Source organism: Andrena cerasifolii, chromosome 9 (assembly GCF_050908995.1).
Source record: "Andrena cerasifolii isolate SP2316 chromosome 9, iyAndCera1_principal, whole genome shotgun sequence".
In the NCBI taxonomy this organism is placed as follows: domain Eukaryota; kingdom Metazoa; phylum Arthropoda; class Insecta; order Hymenoptera; family Andrenidae; genus Andrena; species Andrena cerasifolii.
Window position 1 is genome coordinate 1,636,137 of NC_135126.1, and position 20,741 is coordinate 1,656,877.

The window sequence follows — 20,741 nt, forward strand, 5'->3', positions numbered from 1 at the left end:
ATATTAATCTGTTTGCCTGTCGACTTTAACACTTAATTTTGGAGTAATTAAGAATCTCGTTTGTGCGCAGAATTCAGCCCCCAGAATCACACCAACTGGATCACCCCCGCGATTCAGCGCCAGATATAAGGGCGCGGAGTTATTTGTTAGGAAGCAGAACAACATTTATCAACCCACTGTGCCATCGATCACCAGTTCATCCACCACACCGGTTACACCAGTAGAGGTAGGATTGTTACAATTTTCATAACTATTAAGATGAAATTTGCTTGTAACTATTCAGTGGCCAGTTAATGAGTCAAAGCGTTTGAGTGGTCACCATCGTAGTGTATTCATGAGCCACGAACATATGTTTAATTTATAACAGATCACATATAGGTATAAGAAATTTATGACGAAACAGTATAATTTTCTACGAGATTCGTTGCCTACCTTTTTTCATTCCTAAAAATTTCTTCGAGTATGACGTATCGTCGTATACACAAATAAATCACGAATATTAAATTCCAACATTACTACACACATAGTAAAATATTGGATTGTGTTTTATTCTTCACTAAATAGAAAAATAAGGAAACAGATTACTCTTAATCCGCAATCAATTAGGATGGCGTAAAAATATAATTTAAAGCATTAATACTTTGCGCCACAAACGATGACTAAGAAGCAAACCTTGTTATTAGAAATTCGTTTAAAAAAAAAAAGAGAGGCTATATCCCAAAGAAATGGATCATGACGATGATTACGGAGGTAAGGTTACGTGGCAGAAGAAAGTTAAAGCTAACACAGTGAGTCAGTGTGGTCGTTTTTTGTGTGCTTAAAAGGTTTTCACCACGAAGATAGCCGAGAAGGTCGAAGCTGTCGCACCACCGTCGTGGACCGATCACGTTGGTGTCATCACGACGACATCCGGATATCTCGATCCTAATGACATCGATACGAATAATCTGCGTTAAATTAACCCCCTCAATTATATCTCGATAAACGTGCTATTAATAATTATTAATCATTTCTCTTTCTATCAATATTTTAGTGAATCGCCGTTCCTGAAGGATTATTAATATTATTATACTTGTCATATATAGCTTTTCCCCCATCTTTATTTACAATTTTTATAGGGCTCTCCATTAATTTCGCAGCAAATGTGTCGTGATATTCTTGACACTGACACTACTGTTGTACAATAATGGATTATTACGAATAATTCTCGCACGACAAACAGATATTATCGTTACAATTCCATAGTGAATTTAATAAAAAAAAAGGTTATAAGTAATACGAGAAAATGAATAAAAAAACGTAACCACTAATCTCGTGATTAACGTTAATGCCTTTGTAGTTTCCGTCTCGTGGCACTTTCGTTTCTGGGTATGCATATACTAATGTGTACAGGGTACTTACGTTATTGCTGTCATCGTAATACGTATATTGTATTATACAATATTATATATAACTTTGGTAATAAATGTACTGGTTTTTGGATCGCACGCGACATGCAGTTGTTCGTCCTCCTTCAAACGTGCCCTAAAATGTTTTACAAACGTTGTCAGAATTACTGTATTGCGTATCGACTTGAAAGAACATAGAGCAGAATCAGTTGTTGAGTGAGCATTAGCCAGTTGTCTTAAACAATTCGTTGAAACCGTTAATAATATTAGAAGTAAAGAAACTGTACCGAGGAAGAATTATCAATTTTCGAAACTTCAATTGTAACTTTTATAAGAGAAACGTTTTCACGATATTACGATATTATTTAATTCAAAATGTTAAAATCGAATGAGACTGTAATGCCCTCGCAACAGAGCAGTTCACTAATTGTATTAAGTGTCAGGCCCCTCGAATCATTTTTAAATACGCAAAGCATGTATGAAAAACAATTTGTGAAATTATAATAAATGGAACGTTAGAATGCTTCGATGAAGTCAATTCTTTTATTTAAGTTTGGCGTAACGAGACTTCACTTTCTCTTACGAGCGAATTCCGATCGTAAGGGTACATTTTCGTGATTTGTTGATTCAGAATGTTGCAAGCAGTAACGAGTGAAAGTAACTGGATGCTGCGTGACGTGTATGCGTTAAAATTGGCTTAATGTTATATCTGGGGCATGTGGATGGATCGAGATCGTTGCAAAAGAACGAAAAAGAGTTTGTTGTTTAAGGTCACGAATGTACCTTTGTCGATGGACCCTTGACCTCTTTTTACAGTGTCCACTTTCGTTAATCGAAGTTGCAAAATGTACGCCGGTATCCTTTTTATCACTATTTTGCATTCCATTTTTAAAGATTTATTTTATAGTGTCTTAGAATATTATGCTGTCAGAATTCTTGATAATTTTTCAAAGTAATTAAAATTGCCTCTAATTCGGGCTACATTTCCATTCGATTCTCATTCCAATCTGTTAAGAGACGTATCGCTGGAGACCTCTGTGAGAGAGGATTAACAGCTGTGAGAAATCCCGATGAAAAAGAAAAAATCAAAGTGAGCGGGCAACCAGTCTCTATTGCCTATATCAGCGATCCCTCGAGGAACGAGTTTCTGGGTCGCTACTACTTTTGCTAATACCCGTGTTTCTTGGTATATTAAAGCAACCTCGGTTTCTCCAGTTCCTTGGCTAGTTCGTGCCTCTACCAAGAGATGGTGTATGCTCACTCAATTATGAGTTCGTTTAATCGGATAGGATCACTTAAATTAACATACAACTGCCGCGCGTCAAAGTAATTTACCTCTGCTGCCTATTCATGAAAGAGGGCTACATTTCCAAGCACCAAGAACGAAAACCACGTACTTTACGTAAATTGTCTTTATTGTGCTCATGTAAATACACCGATTAATGGATTAATTGATTATCAATGCACCGGCAACTCCAGAGACTGTACATAGAGCGAAGTCACTGGTTTCAGACCCACTCGGCACCATTTAATGTACAGCACCCAGCACGCACTAAATTTCTGATTCTAGAACTCTGGTTCGGCACCGCCGATCGATGTGTCAAGTCCTGGCGAGCCAAGATTCTTGACCCTCTATCACGCGTTGGAGTCGGCCAGCGTGAGGAACGAACAGTTACAGGGAAACTCAGGTGTACAGCGACAGGAGCAAGTTGGCGTGGTCCCCCAGGTAGACTCTAACGCCACTGTCGCTAACGGCATCAGCAATAATCCTAACAATGACACCACAAGCCCCACTGTAGCAACCACGAGCCCACAGACCCCAGACACAACCACTATTCAAGATATCACACTGACCCCGAGTTTGCCCGAGGAGACGGAGACCTCTGCCCCCATGGTTGCCACAGGAGCCCCTGAAAACCCTTCGTCGACTGAACAAGCCTCCACGAGTACCGAACCGCCCTCCACTACCGAACAAGTATCTTCTTCCAATACCGAACAAGCCTCCACAAGTACAGAATCATCCTCCACCACCGAACAAACATCCACAACTGCCGGTTCAGTGTCCATGCCTGAACAAGCCAGTACAGAATCACCTCCAAGAGACACAGAAACAACGACAGCGAACGTTGGAGGTCCAGCGGACGTTCAGGTTTCCTCGAGGATAGACAACAACCAGAACCCCGCTGCAGGGACGACCACTGTCCCGGCAGATCAGATTCCCACGAGTTCCTCGGAACCTTCCACGATTGCCAGCACTGACGCCCCCGTTACGACGACTCAAAGCCTGCCAAGTTCAACAGAGACGTCGACTCTACCTACCACCGATGCCACGAGTATCAACACATCCGAAAGTCCTGAGAGTAACACTATACAGACTGCTGAAGGAACTTCGACCCAAGCTGACGTTAACTCAACAGATGCTCCCACGACTGAAGCAGCATCGAATAATATCATCGACGTAGAGACAACCACGACGGTACCTACGTCCACGGTTCGAAGCAGGTTGATAGATTTTGCGCAGGATATTCTGTCTCGACTGCAGGCGTCCTTGAGCACGACAGTGCCAACCACGACATCGGGGCAGGATTTAACGACGATATCTCCTACAACTGAGATGTCGAACATAATATCGGATGCAAGTGTGAACAACAGTTTGGAGGCTCTAGCACAGTTGAAGGAGGCGGAGACAACGACTGTTCGAGGGGAAGTGGGAACGGCTACCTTGCCAGTCGCAACGGATCAAGCGGGTTTAAGAATAGCTGAAGAAATGACCACGGGAAGCGCAGTAGGTTCAGTTACCACACCATTACCTACGACTGCAACCGACCAATCTAACGAAATGGTATCCACTCAAGAAGCAAATACGCAGGACGATATAAACTCAGTTACAACCACTACAGCACCACCAACAACAACACAAGCAGTTTCGAATACTGACCAAACAATTATGTCGATGGTCAATTCTAGCAACGACACTTTACTAACTGAATTGATGACGATTGCCAAGACCCTCCTTTCGGAGGAGATAAACGAGACTGAACAATCCACACCTGTTCGAAATTCAGACACTAGCTCTAGCTTAGGGAATATAGTGGAGAATGGGGTAGACGAGCAGTTGGGCACGACACAAGCTGCAGAATCGTCATCGATTCCCCCAGATGTTACAACAGAAAGCGTAGAGTCAACATCAACCACCGTAGCTATGCCAGAATTAACTACTCCCTCTGTTGATCCATCCCAGAACGAGGTGGATTCCGTAGACCTCGCTACAACTGGTTTGCCTACAGAAACTTCTTCTGACACGCCCACAACAACTTCACAAAGTAGCGTAGCTGACAATGAAGTGGAGGTTCTGCGAACAAATAAAACCACACAGTTAGCACCCCTTGCTCAAAGCGTGGAAACGACTACTCTTTCATTCACGACAGAAACTGGGCCACAAGTGGCACTTTCGAATAGAATATCGTCCAATTCTGAAACAAGCCTCGACACAACGACTCCATCTCAGACAACCACACAAAGCTCAGAAACGACAGTCATAACCGCCGCAAATTTCGAACTAACCACTAATACCTACGACTTAATGTCATCTAACACAATCACGACGACCGAGACTCAAGCACCGTTTGGACAAACCACAGAAGCGGCCACTGAATCCGCAGAAACCACGGTACAAGTCACTAATCCCACAACAGTAGCAGCACAGCCTATGATGAACACTAGCACTGACCAGCCTCAAATAACAACAGTGTCCACGGTCCCCGAAACTATCCTATCCCGTGTAAATATAGCCGCCACTACACCACCAGCATCCTCCACATTGAGCATTGAACAGACCACGGTGGTGCCAACTACAGAGGTAGCTCAAAACGTAGCGACTAACCTAGCAACCGAATCTGTGACGGAGCTAGCACCTCTCACCACCCAAGCTGTTGGTAGCGAAACCTTTGAAACAACCACACCAACCACCACGGCGTCGCTGGATGTTAATTCGATGGATGTGACGGAGGCTACTACTAACCAGTCCCTTCTAACATCCAGTACAGTGTCCGCCATGGATATCACTACTAATACGCCTGGTGAAACGGCAAACATACCCCAAACAACCCCAAACCTCGAGAACGAAACTCCAACTGTTGTTGCCCGTTTCCAGGATACAACATCAGCAACCGCCCAAAGGACGGCAGGTTCGGGAATCGGCCAAACGACCGAGATCACTACCCCCATTATCACAGAGTCCTCCTCCGTTTCATCCAGCAACCCCCCTACCACGTCGCCTCCCCAGTCCTCTGTCATTACAACCACATCATCTTCGGTCGAGACGACGACGAGAATGACGCCGACGACCGCGACAGAAACGACGACATCGACGAGCACTGGGCCCCCTCCTAGCGAGAGGACAACATCGCCTCAGGCGACGACAGAGTCAGCGAGAATGGACGTCGTCACTGTCACAGCGATGTCCGAAACCACAGTTCAGATGCCAGTCACTACCCTTGACATAAACGAGAACCTGGTGTCAACCGAAGCTGCCGATGGGACGACAACGGTTTCACCTGGAAGGACTAGTGCTGGGGAAGGTGCGACGAATGGAACCATGAGCAGTACACCAGTAGGTACAACTGCTGCTGCCGAGTCGACGACTATGCCAGCCCAAACGACACCTGGGACGACGATGCCAACTACAATGGGACCAACCAGCAGTCCAGCTCCTGAGGTTCCCACGACACCGTATCTCGGTCGATTCGGTGGTATCAGACTGACACCAGCCCCGCGTTTCAGTCTAAGCTCCACCACTAAAGCTCCTCTGCGCGATTACTTGATCTACGGGATTTATCCCAACAAGACGATCGTTAGGAAGCGACCAGAGGACAATCTGATCGATGCCAGGAACGTGGACAGCCCGTACGTGATATTCGGTATCTTCCCGGACGGCAGGCTGGTCCGGAAATTCCCGAACGGAACGATAATACCGGATCCACCTAGGAGCCCGGTCGAGGTTGTGTTCTCACTTAGCACTACCACTACCACTAACAGGCCACCGCCCAGACCGTATTATAACCAGGCTAACCAAGGCACTTACAATCAGTATCAAGGGCCGGTGTACGATAATAACCGTAGACCCGTCGCTGACCCGATGAGAAACGTCCAAAGCCCCGGCACCGTTGATCTTGGCCTTACTGGTAACGCGATCGTCGGCCCCAATGGAGGTGGACCCGATCTCACGGGGCCCCTTGGTACCCCTGCTAGCGTCCCGAGCACCAACGAAATGGTATCTCTTATTCCACCTGTTCATCATCGATCGTTAGCCGTGCGTCGGTTTCCGCTCGAGAAAATTACCTCGCAACGAGACGTTTTCTCGCTTCGTACACATTCGATCTTTCAACTGTGTCATTGTTGCACGATTCCTTGGGGAACTTGACAATTCGTGGGGAGTTTGAAAAATGAATGGTCATTTAATTTCTTAATTTATTTCGTAGGAATACATATGTAGTGCAGCAGGTAAATGGTCCTAATTAGAGACCTTGCTGCCGTAATAGACTGTGTGTTTTTATTTTTTGTTCGTAGAGTAGCAATGGATAAATAAGCAAAGAGGTAGGAGATTGCAGTTTATGGTACTTTTGATCTATTTACTGTTCATGATTTGAGCAGATATACGGTGCAGATTATCTTGGTTTCATGACAATGGTAACATATGTGTTTAAACACTTATATTTGTAGCGCATTTGTTTTACTAATGAAATGACTGTACAGTCAAAATCACATAATAAAATCATAATGGAGAATTTGTGAGGACGGAAAGATTTCAGTTTTCGTTGCAAAAAGAAAGCAATGAATTTTCGAAATAATGTATTGCAATATAATATACAATATTAAAATGTCACGTTTCTATTTACTGGAGGTATATTTGTAACTCAATTCGAAAGGGACGTTAGACGCGTTTATAACTATTGATCTATGTCTGATCATATACTGAGTGTTACTACTTGCGTGATTTATTTGGTACTGGTACACTTCGCGCAGAAAACTGGAAAACATTTTATTCCGTTGTTTATCCACTTTTTCTCGTTACGATATTACTGTGGTTTTGATGAAGGTGCACAGTCATTTTTCATTGGTCAAAAAATGACATACACACGTACGTATTTAATGAGACATGTGATTTACCAGAATCAAGAAAACTTCAATATACCCTACAAGTTTCCACCTCGAAAGAGTACCTTACACACACAAAATTCATGAAAATTTCATGTCTCGCTTAATTGTAACGCGCGTAATTTCTAAGATTCTTAATTTCATAATTCATGGATTATAAAAATCGGTTTATTCAATATCAAATCGAATGTTCTCCATAATTCATTTCATATTAAATTATTAAAACTACATTCGTGTATTAAACAATTATATGTTTAGATGTTCGGTAATGGGGCCATTTACCTTATGTGTATATTTAATTATTTTTATGTTCAGTCACAACATTATACGTTTGTGTTGTCGAATTTTGTGCTCACAATGACACAGTGTACTTGCTTCTTTTTTAACGCTTTTGGTTTCGTTGAAGTAGTTTCTTTGGTATAATAATAATCTAATTTTTCAGTGCCGTGATTATTAATTGTATTGTTCACTCCATTCTGTAGTAAGAATCGCGGCACTTTTTGAATACCTTCTTTCTTTTCATTTTTTTTTCTTCTTATCTATGTCGATTTAGTTTCTCCGGGTGTAAGAATTTATCAAATGCCCACTTCAACTGTACATACTTCCACTGTAAATTTGATGTAAATAATTTTTACACGTATACGTCACATGTTTATTATTGTCATGCACCGTGCACTTTGAAACGCACTTTTTTTATTTAAACCCGAGGCATATTGCGTTTGATATTATCGTTTGTAACTTCAGATGCATCTGAAGCTCCAATTTTAATTCTGCGTTTAAAAGCATATCAGATATAAATCGAACAGATAAACACAGAAAATAGAGTGATTAATATTCTATAAACTTATAAGTGGTATTCGATAAACTCTTTAATATAGGATTGAATAAATACATCGTTCGTCCTCTAGTCCCAACAGTCGATCTACCGTGCCCCGTGGAGTGCAGTGAAACACTGATCTATTGTTCTTTATTCATTTCTCAATATACAAGTAAAATATCTCTGACACTTCGACATCCAATATTAAAAGCACAAAAAGAAGTTCCAAAAATTTAATTACTTGCATATAATTGCGTACATTATTCATGTAGCCAACAAAGAAAGACATAATTTCTGTATTTAGTAGAAAAAGAATTTACACCATTGAGGAGTTGAAATGGTAAACGATGCAAGTGCCAAAAAAAGGAAAAATAATTGTTTTAGTGGAGAAAGATGTGAATTCCATGCAAAATACAGTAGCAAAAGTTACAAGTGCTATAATAATGTATTCCAACTGTTAGGGCTATCGCAAGCTAGAGCTAAAATCGTAAGTCTCAATTTCGCTGTGGTGAAAAACGATGAAAGTGATTTCCTCAGATTTCCCTCTAAATCTGTAAAGGTGGTATACGCTGAAAGTCCATAGCGACAATTGCTCAAGTTGAGATAAAGGAGTGATAAACGACGTAGGTAACAAAATGAACAGACATGCGTTTTTTGTTTCTACTGAATATTTTAACTACTGGCACTTACATCGTTCACCATTTCAACTCCTCGATTACCTAAAGTTCTGTAATTCTGTTGACCACCACTGCATTTCTTTGCTGCGTTTCCCTTGGTTTCCTTCGAAACGTGCCCGAACAATGGATCAAGTATTCACTGTCAAGCGATCTCGTGTAGCGCTGTCATAATGTGACGCAATTCCATGCCAGTTTGAAGAATTTGAATGATTTCGTGCTGTTTAGAGCAATAGACCGGCGAGTGCGCAAATGGGGACAACGTCGAATGTAATGCCTGTGATTGCCGGTCGACCGCCGACCGATTCGCAGGGCGGTCGTATCGTCCAAGATCGAGAGAGGGACGAGGCCACCAGGACGAAAGAGGCCGGAGGTCAACGCAGCTCCGTGTACATCGGACAGGTAAGAAAGCAAGAGAGACAGAACATGATTTACAACAACGATGTGGCTGATCCTTTCAGCGCTCGAACGTATCTCCGCGAGGGAGAGCACAAAAATGAGAAAAGAAACCAATGTCGAATCTTTCAGGACAAGTTCGTCAACTATTGGACCGATGGGGCTCCTACCACTAACCCGCGCGTTGTCAGTGTAAATATAAATTCAGTAGCCGTAAGTGACACACACTTTATCAAACTTTTCGGGAATCCTTCGGTTGGTTGTTTGCTTATCAAAACATCTACTCTAACGGCACATTCTCGAATAATACTTTCCAAAATTTAGAATTTTTTTTAAAGAAATCTGTAACAGATGGGGTAAACATTTATTTTGGTATTCATTTATACATATTTTAAGATGATAACAATTTTGTTTCGTTGCATTTTGTCTGATGTAATCTTGAAATTCGTGAATTAGTTATTTTGTTTTTATCTACACGTTTTTTTATCACCGTCAGAGTTATTGCTATTTATTCAAGATTATGCATTAGAAAAAATATTGTATCATTCTAAAATATGTATAAATCAATACCAAAGAGACTTTTTACCTTATCTGTTACAGTTTTCTTTAAACAAAAATCCTACATTTTGGAGGGATCACACCAGAATGTACCCTTAAGTTTCACAGCATTTGAGTATTCAACTGTTAACTCTACATTGCCACGTAATGGCGTGCTTAACGTAACACCGGTGTCGTTGACTAAACAAAATAGAAACACCATTGTTTCTCAAATATTCATATGCAGCTGGCATTCTGATTATTTGATCCAGACTGCCGGAAACGCAGGCCCATCACCCTCCGTACCCTCGTTCGAAAATCTTTTGAACAGTCAGCCGGGAGGTCAAGTCACAGCTCCACCTGGATTCCCCTGGAGGGATCCGTTGGATCAGATTTTCGGGATTACTACTGCCTCGCCAATGATAACGGCTTCGGTGGCGTCCAACATGCTGGTACATATCAGCCGTGCTTTATCTTTTCAGCGATTTACCGCGGATCCTAACAAATGGAGTGCACGACTGTTTGTTCCAGGACGATTCAGGAGACAATGGTCCATTTGCGCGCCCAGTAAATCCATTCGTCGAAGTGTTCACTCCATATTCTAGTGCAATCGGTATTCCCAGAGCCAACCTTGCTTTATCTAACCAAGTAGAAACTACCACAGCTCCACCGATGACAACTGCAACTGCAGCTTCAGCGACAACGGCTGCTCCTACAACTACTACCACTGCTATGCCAACAACAACGACCACGATGGCACCAACTACAACTATGGCACCGACTACAACTACGACTACAATGGCTCCAACAACTACAGCACCCACCACTACTTTAGCGCCAGCAACGACTGGTGCAGCTGCGAATATCGTGTCGCAAGTAATGACGACAGCCACCGCAGGAACCACAGCAGCCCCTCTTCCTGCGACGACTTCGTTTGACGTACCGAGGGACTTGTTGGTGAATATGCAACAGCAAAATGCATTTGGCACTACGTTCAACGACCTGGCCTTCCTGAATTCATTGGTGAGTAGACTATCTTTGGTTGGATTCTATTCGGTCTCAGTATTCGCGAATTTCTGCAATGTGTTACTTCTTAAAATCTGAAGATAGTTCGTGGTGCAATGAATTTTAAATTATGTATTCTTGTTAGAAGAAATTAAGTATCTTCTGTTTTGTAGATTATAGCTTGGTGGAATATTTTTGGAATGTCATGCTTTGTTTCATTTATGTAACTATTTTTCTGCGACGATTTGTATAGTTGCAGAGTACTGCCAAGAGCACCACGCCAAAGACACTCACGCAAGTGGAGCAGCTCTTGGCGAATAAGGTAAGAGTGCATGATTCAGTTTAAAATATAGTATAGGGAAAAATCATCTCTCAGGTATCTAAATCGTTTAACTTCCAATGGAAGGCATTTCTCTAGAAGAAAAGCATAAAAAAGATGCGCGGAATATTAATATTACACGAAGCACTGTGTTTTATATTTGACGTACAGCAGAGCGTCAATTCTTTACACGAACCCATTGGGACCGAGGTGGTTCGAAGAATCGTTCGGAGAATGAAGCATACATGTACAGTTCTGTCTCTCTATATACGCGAGCGTCGGGTTCCGGGCGCACGCAATTTGAGAGACGAGTAGCCTATTCGGCTTGCTTTGATTCCTCCTCGAGCGCTCGAGTGGTATGGGGCGACGCGCAGTTGTTTTTTCGTTCGGCGTTCGGCTTCTTCGGGTTTTTCTTTGATATGTGATACCCAAATTTTGTAGCTCAGTCGAAGAAAATTAATTGATTCTCGGTATTTCGACAGAAGAAGTAGCGGGGGTAGCTTCACGCGTATAGAGAATCTGAAAACGCGTGCAATTTGAGAGACAACACTGTACTTACTCAGTTTATAACTATAGGAATTATATCTAAAGTTACTTATTAAACACAAGAGTACCACTGCTGTAATTTGTACTGTAATGTATATTAGGCAAAATATATGTGTAGAATTGTATTTAATGTTAACGAAATTTAATTTTTAAAGTAATCTTTGATCTTTTTAGTTCGGATAATCGAGGTTCGGATAATTGACGCTTTACTGTAGTTTTATAAAAAACTGAGTACTTTTGATTTTGTTAAATATAACAGTAGGGCTGAGTAGGGGATACTTTTATGGTCTGATTTCGAAAAGAGTGCGATTTTCACTCAGGGACCTCGAGTAGCAGACAGTGAGACTTTTACTGGACGAGTAATTTGATTCCAGCAAAAATTAGATTCAATTATCGTTCGGTTTACGACTCAAAAATCCAGAAACTATTAGATGTCAGCGTTAAACAGTCCTTTCACTCCTTTGTATATCTGTGCAATAGATTGTAATTAATTTTTAAATACGGCGCTGAAGCTAGCTTTACTTTTCTAGTAATTTCTTTCTCTTGTTTTTGCACGGTGTAAATAAATCATAGACCCTGCGTCACATCGTACGAGATGAAAAATTCAGTACACCAATGATTATCTCTAATCAACCCTTCTTTCTTACAAAGACGTAATATATGATCTCCGATGATGGCAATCATATGATCGACTAGTCACGGTGAATAGACTGGAACAACCTTGTCAACGGTCTTCTGTATTCTATGCAACAGCTCTCTGATATGCCCACTTTCAATGGCCATTATGTTGACAATTTTATCTGCGTAAACGCATTATTTTGATGGAATAGCCATGTCTTCATTTGTATCTTCATTAGAAAATAGGTCTGTGGATGGAAATATCTGACAATGAGTGAACTGATTAGGTACAGAATATATATATTTTGTGGATATTCATCATTCTTTATGTCATATCAATTCTGACGTTTCGAATTTTAATTAATAGAATGTAATTTCCAATAAATTTCCTTGTTTTATCTATCGATGCTTAGTGCACAAATATTATGTTCAAATTTTGTAAAATCTGAGTTCTTATAAGCAAAAAAGAGTTCTTCTTTACGCTGTATAAAAATTATATTTATATCTATTTCATAAATTTGTCAAAAATAATATTTTTATTCATTGAATGTCCCGAAATTGTATGCATCATTGCATGTTTAAATCTGTTTTTCTCGAAAACGCTAAAAGTGGACATACAATATTTGTGCACTAAGCCATCGATATAGAAAAATTTAACTTATTCCACCGTTAAAATCATAAACACTTAATTTCTAGATCTTGTCATTAGCATTGAACAACCCAGGACCAACTCGATCGCCGAAAGCCATTAATTTCGAAAATGCCTCGCCTAACTCGATTATCCCATCTTCATCGAAATCCCCCTTGGAGCCAATAGTGATCGATTTAGCCCCATCGTCGACTGCGGCTGTCCCCACCTGGACACCAGCAGTCACGCAACAATCCAGTGAGAAGCCAGTTTCAACTACCACCGCAAAGCCTGTCGAATCAACGACGCCCGCATCGACCACAGCCAAAACGACTCTGATAAGCACGACCAAAGCTCCAGTCGTTATCACAGCCAAGACCACTGCACGACCTAGGACAACTACCCAAGCACCACTAGGTCTTGGTGCCAGTCTGTGGCAAGCTCTGTTTGGCAACGGTCTGTTCGCGACGACGACTCAGAGACCTGTGAAACCAAAGCAGGTGAAGACTGCGGCAAAATCGGTCAGCATTACGCCGAAGCCTATTCAAACCACGCAGAGGCCAGATACTACCACTCAGACGTTACGGACTGTAGATATTTCGAAGATTCAAGTGAATACTCCCAATTCTGTGTTGAAAGAGGCGAAATCGACGGCTACGCCGAGCTCAGTGTCTACGACGAAGCAACCGTTGCTGAACAATCCGAATCCTAGATTGTCCAATGCCGCCACGTCAACCACTTCCCCGGAAGACGACGCGAAGTTCCTGCTTGCACTTCTGCGCGCTGCTCAAGAGGGTAAGAGCGTTTCGTTAGAATCGCGTACTTTGAGAATTCTATATGAAGAGTTAGGCATTAACTAAATAAAAAATTATTTAAATAACGGATCAAATACAAGTTACTTTAACATTAGATTATTTGACGAATAAAGTTAATTTTTTTATTTGACGAGCGTTTCAACTTCAGCGTCGAATACATTTTTCAATGTAAAGTTCAAGTTCAAGTTCAAGTTCAAGCTCAAGATCAAGATCAAGTTCAAGCTCAAGATCAAGTTCAAGCTCAAGATCAAGTTCAAGTTCAAGTTTAAGTTCAGCAGAAGTTGAAATTCAAGTTTAAGTTCAGCAGAAGTTCAAGTTCAAGTTTAAATTCAGCAGAAGTTCAAGTTCAAGTTTAAATTCAGCAGAAGTTGAAGTTCAAGTTTAAGTTCAGCAGAAGTTGAAGTTCAAGTTTAAGTTCAGCAGAAGTTGAAGTTCAAGTTTAAGTTCAGCAGAAGTTCAAGTTCAAGTTTAAGTTCAGCAGAAGTTCAAGTTCAAGTTTAAGTTCAGCAGAAGTTGAAGTTGAGGTTGAGGTTGAGGTTGAATGTCTGTTCATAACAAAACCACTTGTTGCATTGAAATTTTGTGGTGACATCTGTGTGCAAGTCTTATTAAAATTAAATGGAAAATGAATTGTGTCATCATTAGGAAGCATTTCGAACTGTATGAGAAGCTAAAAGTAATGACTGCCCCGGCAAAAACGCATGCAAAACAAAATGCTGTTACCCTATTTTTTAGATCGCCTATTTCTCCGCTGTTGCTCTCATTCCCTCATTTTTCTGTTTCCCACAAGTGAAAGAAGTTAGAAATTAAATTATGTACCACTTGTAATACGAGTCTTGGTTTCTTTGTTACAGGCAATGAAGCCGTTGTCTCGAAGAAGTCATCTGGGTTGTCACAAGATGATGAATCCTTCTTACGGTCGATTTTAAGTGGACGAGCTCTCACAACCACAACTCCCGCGCCATCGAACGATATCAGTGACGCCGCTTTATTGGCGGCACTGTTAAAGGCACAAGGAATAGAACCAGCAACTCCTTCCACTGATATTAGAGAGCAACTACTGCTAGCCGTAAGTATACTTGCTGCACCGTGCCGTTCCAACCAACTCGTTCGCAATCGCATTAAGCGCGTTACAAGCCGATAACCAAGCAGAATCTGCGGAAATTAGTTTAAGAGGATCTGCTGAAGTTCGCGAAGCTTTAACATGCTTCGAACTTCAAAGCTGGCCAACCGCAATGAGTTCATCGCTCTCATTACCGTAAACTCTCTCTTTTCTTTCTTCTATTGTACTTCTAATGTACCCGATTGATTTTCATGCAACATATACTTATCAAAAGGTATTTAAATGCTATTTGAACGGTGCTTAATCAAGCCTCGGGGTCGAAGTACAAGGCGAAAGAAAAAGCACCTATCGATCGCGATAAAAGAAAATAATTGCTCCTCTTGTTACAGAGCCTCGGCCAGGGCATCAGCACCGCTTCGACCGCATCGCCGGCTACCGAGTCTACGACAATTACGACAAGGCCGGTGTCGGCTGCAACTCGACCTACGGGTACCACGAAAAAGACGGTGACACCGAGACCAACCTCAAGACCAAGGATACGCACAACAACGTGGTCACCGAGCTCTACGTATCCACCTCCCCTCTTCAGTTCCTTCGCCAATTACGGTACCCCTGTACAGACACCCGGTGCCGATAATTCTGGAGGTGGTGCGTTGTTTGGTGCTACCAGAGCGTTCAGTCAGTTTCTGGGCGCTGCGTTGAGCGTAAGTCTTTTTTATTTATTTCCCCCTTTAATTGCACGGTGTATCTCTTAAGTTGATTGGCGATATGATAGAGGAAGTAGCAGTAGAGGAAGTAGAGCAAGTAAAGGTAGAAAGTGGGACGTTAGGTGGTTAAGATTATATTTATTTATTAAGGCTAGAGTTCTTTGATGATAGTACTGTGACTATAAAAGCGTACAGGAAGAGCCACGCAAACATATTCTGTTATCTTGGTATTGTTTCCTTCTTATTGAGATTTTATTATGTTTCATTAATTAATTAATTCGCGAAACTGGGTACCAGTCAGTCTGCAAAAGAGGAACTAAAAATTAGGATGGAAAAATTGTTTTAAGCTGTAGATTTTTCATAATGTTGTTACATTCATAATTTGGTTTCCAAAAGAGTGCTGCGTTAGTAACTGTTGCGAAGATGATTAGATAAACAGTATTCAGAATTAAACTAAAACTCGTGCAATTACTTTACACGTTAATATCCGAGTCAAAGGAAAATAAATAAAACATTAATACAGTGGCTTCTAGGAAAGAAGGAATAAGAAATCGTGTGAATCGTGAAAATCTGCACGTAATGCACATTTTAAATTAGTTTCTTGGGAATCTTTTGATACGATAATAGTGACTATTTTGAAATGTTAAACGAGGTGATGAAACCAGCAATTAATACTATATCTATTAGCGTAAATAAGCATCATTAGACGAGGAAACATTTAATCGAAGGCTTGCATTTGCAGGCAATGTAACGCGGGAGCTTTAATGGCACCTTTCCCATTGAATCGCGCAAAATGAATCGTTTTAACTTCATGAAGAGGTTCTGGTGTTTCTGTGTTTCAGGGGGCGGCGCAACAGCTGCAATCGTTAGTCAGAAACGGCACCAGAATCGTGTCCGCAGCGGTGGGGTAAAACCCTAGCAGCAGAGGAAGACGATTAACACCTAACTCCTAAAATAAACAATTAATTCGCAAACGTGAGAATTTAGAACGATACGAATTTACAGAGGAGACATTTCTGCTTCGAAGGATCTGGTGGCAGCTGCCACCTCGACTAAGTAACTTCCGCGAACTTACCCGAACCTGAGATCCCTTAACAAAATTTTATCCACAGATTACGCGTTCGCTTGATGCTGGAGGAGAACGTCTCAACTTTCATCCTTTCTTTTTTAATGTATAGATCGTAGCATTACGTGTAGTAGCTGGTACTTTAACTCGTTGGGTGATTATGTACTTTACGTTAAGTTTTGTAGATAATAGCGGTCACGACATTTTTGCAAGCACAATGATTCACCCCTTAATCCTTAAAACACGGAGCTCTTGAACGATTCAAACAGTATTCCAAAGAACGAAGAAATAATTAGAGAATGACTACTTTATTAACCTGTGCCTCATTTCCCTAAATCGTCGCTTGAAACTTCCACTTCCGAGACGCGGCTTTCCCTCCGTGTTTTAAGCGTTAAGGGAGGAGCTCTGGTTGGAAAGGGGCGACGGTCGAAATCCCTCGTTCAGGTTTTCCACTCGCGGGTCTCGATACGGGCAATCGGATCGACGCTTTGCAAACGTTTCTGGGGTAGGGTTCCGAAGCGGGTTCACGTACCTCCTGAGACATTTGTAACGTTCATCGCAATTAAGGTAATTAATCGTGGGAAGGATGGGGGGTGGGCGACGCGCGTCGTCACGATCCGCGAGGACAGTGACGATCCGCGGCGAAGTGTGGCGCGCGTGAAACGCAGATGGACGCGCGAGGCCCACCCACAAAGATCGATTTAACGACGACCACGTCGGCGATGCTGCTAAGAAGGTGGTAATTTAAAGTGTATGTATATCTCTCTCTCCGAACGAGAGCGAGAGTGAGGAAGAGTGTGTGCGTGAGAGAAAGAGAGAAGCACAAGGGTAGTTGAAGCGTCAACGGAGAGCGTTGTATACAGTTTCGCGCCCGGACACCTTTTACTGTCGGTGTTCGCCGGGCGTTCCTTCTGTTCTTCTTTTCCTTTGTCTCCCTTCTTTTTTTTTTATATAATAAAGCTGGAAGCGTGTATAGTGCACACGAGCCTTGGGGTCTTGTTTGTCTTTCATCGAGGAAGGTTGCCTCGGTAGTAATGGTAGCGCCGAGTAATAAGCTCGACGACTTAACGAGCGCGCCGGGGGTTGAAACGTTGACGGCACTTTTTCCTATTCGGGAATTTAGTGATATTGCGTTTCGTAGTACAGCGCCGCGGGAATTTCGCCCGAATGGAAATGCTCGGTTAACGATAGGGGAATATTTCTTTGGAAGCTTCATACGCGTAAAGTGATTCCGGTATTTGTAGCGTGTCCTGGGCTTCTCTGGCTCGCCTGAATTCACCATTGTCTTCCTGTTACGTGTATCGCTAACCGAAGGGTTCGCCGAGTCCCCCCTGTTTATAGGTCAGCATGAAAATAAAAGTTTTTGGGTGAAATAGAGTGTTTAGAGGAAATTCTTTTTTGCTCGAATGGTGTGCGAATAGGAAGCATTAATTGGAGTATTATTCAAATAAATGTTCATATTTTTCTTTGATTGCGATTTCGTTCGTGAATCAAGGGGCCATCCTTAAATTGTGTAAGGCTAATTTTGGCGATTTTTTACACCCTTCCTCTCCAAGTATTATTTTACACGTTGCATTCTTTCAGTTATTTAACTTTTTTTATGGTTTATACGCCTTATTCATTTAACTCGGTTTCGCGTGCGAGATCAAACATTGTTTTTTAGACTACTTATATCGAAAATTAGGTTAAAAAATATTACATAAGACGCTACGCGAGGCCTTCTCCCTTCTTTCTAAGAAAACGTAAGAAATTCGCGACTCCCCCCCCCCCCCCAAAAAAAGCCTTGCGTAATTTAAGGACGATCCCTAATTGGTGAGCGTTCTCTTTATTTATAATTCGCAGGATGTTGAACGGGAGCTTTAAAAGAGCTTAAAATGAGGTCTAACTTCTACAATTTCTGAATGTTTAGTACGTGCGCTTTAAAGATTTTTTTAATACGCTTTATCTTTAGAATTAGAGTTTGCTCGTCACTAGCGAAAATAATTAGATTTTGTAGTAATTATTAATATAATACCCTAGCATAAAACTTTATTACACAGGCGAATAATTCTGCAAGTATCTCTTTATTACATCCAATAATCAGCATTAATTTTATTTTGTATACAAGTTCTATTTTGCATTTATCCGTTTAGCGATATCTCTGATAACCGAAGTCTGTCCAAAGACTTAATTGAAGAAACCATGTTGCCGGCTTTTTTTTACAGCAAGAACAGCGGTACGACACTATCCTGATCTGTACTACTGACAATCTAGTGACGTACATTCGTCAGGATTTTTTTCCCTGCTGCATTTATTCATGTCGTTTCGAATCGGGACGGAAATCGTTATTCAAAATAGATACCGATATAATGCCCGTGGTCCGTGGCACAATCAGAGTGTGAAAATAAACTCGTTCCGCGACTATAATTAACTCAGCTGACAGACAATTTCATTTATTGACAAGGATATGTTTATAACAAGCAACGCGGCTAAGAATTATCCAGTCAAAGTGAACACGACGGTATCCTTGTCTTTGGCGTTGCGGAGATAAAATGCGACGAAGTGGGGAGGGGGGCAAGAGAAAAATAGAAGGAGATAACAGGGATAAATTGTGCGCGTTTCCTTTTCTAGCTTTTTGCACTTCATTTTCCCCCCTTCGTCGCAAGAACGACGCTGAGGGTCGGTCTGGAATATTAATCACTCGCTATGACGTATTTAACAGTCATTAGGGACAGCTGACTAGATAGGATGCAAAGTATTCAGAAGTAGAAAGTGACGGGGACCTTCCTCTCTCGCACGCACTTGGCACAAGTAGTAGAGAATCCTTTCAGACGGTACAATATAATTAGTAGATATTTATAAGGATCCTTTCGTTACTCACCGTTGCAGATGTCGTAGTATTTGTAAAATAACAAATTAGTTCAGGGCAGGTGATTGGTTTTTATAGAAGCTTCTTCATCGTCCCCAATGTGGCGGTGGTTTTTAATTAATTGATTGATTGCGTATACATTTTTGTCGGGCAGAAATTATTTTCATCCAGCATCACGGATATATTCATCGATGAAGAGACTATTCACGAAGGTGTACAGGGTGATCCTAAAAACTGGGTCAGGCTGTAGCTACTTTCTCAGTGATGATAGAACACAATTGATAGGGACAGCTCTTGTTGCGGGATATTTTTAAATACTTTGTAGAGTATCTATTTTCATGCTTGTACTTTCTTCTCTATGTGGAAGAAATATTGGACCCCTTTTTACCATCATTTTGTAGCATTTTAATTTGGATGTAACAAGCTTATAACTTGTGGGTTAATTTATATAAGTCGATCTCAATAACACGTTGTGATGATTAAATAATCCCAAATCATACGATCCAATTTGTGGGAGATTTCTATTAAACGAATTGCTACATGTAGTTTTAGTGATATGTAGGATTTCCTTGCTTGTATCACTATGTTGTACGATATACGACGCTGTGCTCAAAGATACATATGGCATTCGCATAACGTTACCATGATTATACAGTTAAGTTTCCAACATGAATACCCACAGTTCAGTACGAATACACGATTACATGAAACGCCGTTAATAATCAATGGTGTTTCTTAATTCCACAAATGCACAAGTTTTCAACGTTTCTAGAACTATCATAAATTAAATTACTATTTCAAATTGCAAGCCATTCAAATTGCGGGTGCGAGATGACTGACTTTTTAAACTTTTATTCTATCAGCTAAATTTACAATATTTGTGGGGGATTATTTTTTTATTATTTTCATTTATTTATTTTATTTATTTTATTTATTCCCTTTGGAATTCATTTGCTTTGCCAATCGCCAGCAGGTAGTTTTTGTTTGATGTGTTCTTTACTTGTACAGCGTAAACAAATAAAATTTCAATAAATCTGTAGTTGTAAATAATTCTGCTTTCTTCTTTGTTATTTTTTCATGAATGATTATTGTGGGTCATCTCTCCCAAAGACGCGAACCATTCCTTCTAACGACGAGAGCCATCTCTCCCAGCACCAT

At 41.2% G+C, this 20,741-nt stretch overlaps 1 protein-coding gene across 7 annotated transcripts in view; it reads left to right on the forward strand.

The window, feature by feature from the left end:
- Positions 1 to 17,720, forward strand: part of LOC143372791 (uncharacterized) — an 82,904-nt gene extending 65,184 nt beyond the window's left edge. For 5 of the 7 annotated variants that reach the window (XM_076819326.1, XM_076819325.1, XM_076819331.1 and 2 more), the window contains 11 exons: positions 71 to 226; positions 2,959 to 6,660; positions 9,264 to 9,437; positions 9,564 to 9,644; positions 10,241 to 10,420; positions 10,500 to 10,991; positions 11,227 to 11,295; positions 13,153 to 13,879; positions 14,754 to 14,968; positions 15,352 to 15,666; positions 16,512 to 17,720. In XM_076819326.1, the coding sequence (XP_076675441.1) occupies positions 71 to 226; positions 2,959 to 6,660; positions 9,264 to 9,437; positions 9,564 to 9,644; positions 10,241 to 10,420; positions 10,500 to 10,991; positions 11,227 to 11,295; positions 13,153 to 13,879; positions 14,754 to 14,968; positions 15,352 to 15,666; positions 16,512 to 16,580 (6,180 nt within the window). In that variant the 3' untranslated portion in view covers positions 16,581 to 17,720. The remainder of the gene's footprint in view (positions 1 to 70; positions 227 to 2,958; positions 6,661 to 9,263; positions 9,438 to 9,563; positions 9,645 to 10,240; positions 10,421 to 10,499; positions 10,992 to 11,226; positions 11,296 to 13,152; positions 13,880 to 14,753; positions 14,969 to 15,351; positions 15,667 to 16,511) is intronic. The other 2 variants (XM_076819329.1, XM_076819332.1) reach the window with 2 other exon arrangements.
- Positions 17,721 to 20,741: the final 3,021 nt, after the last annotated feature.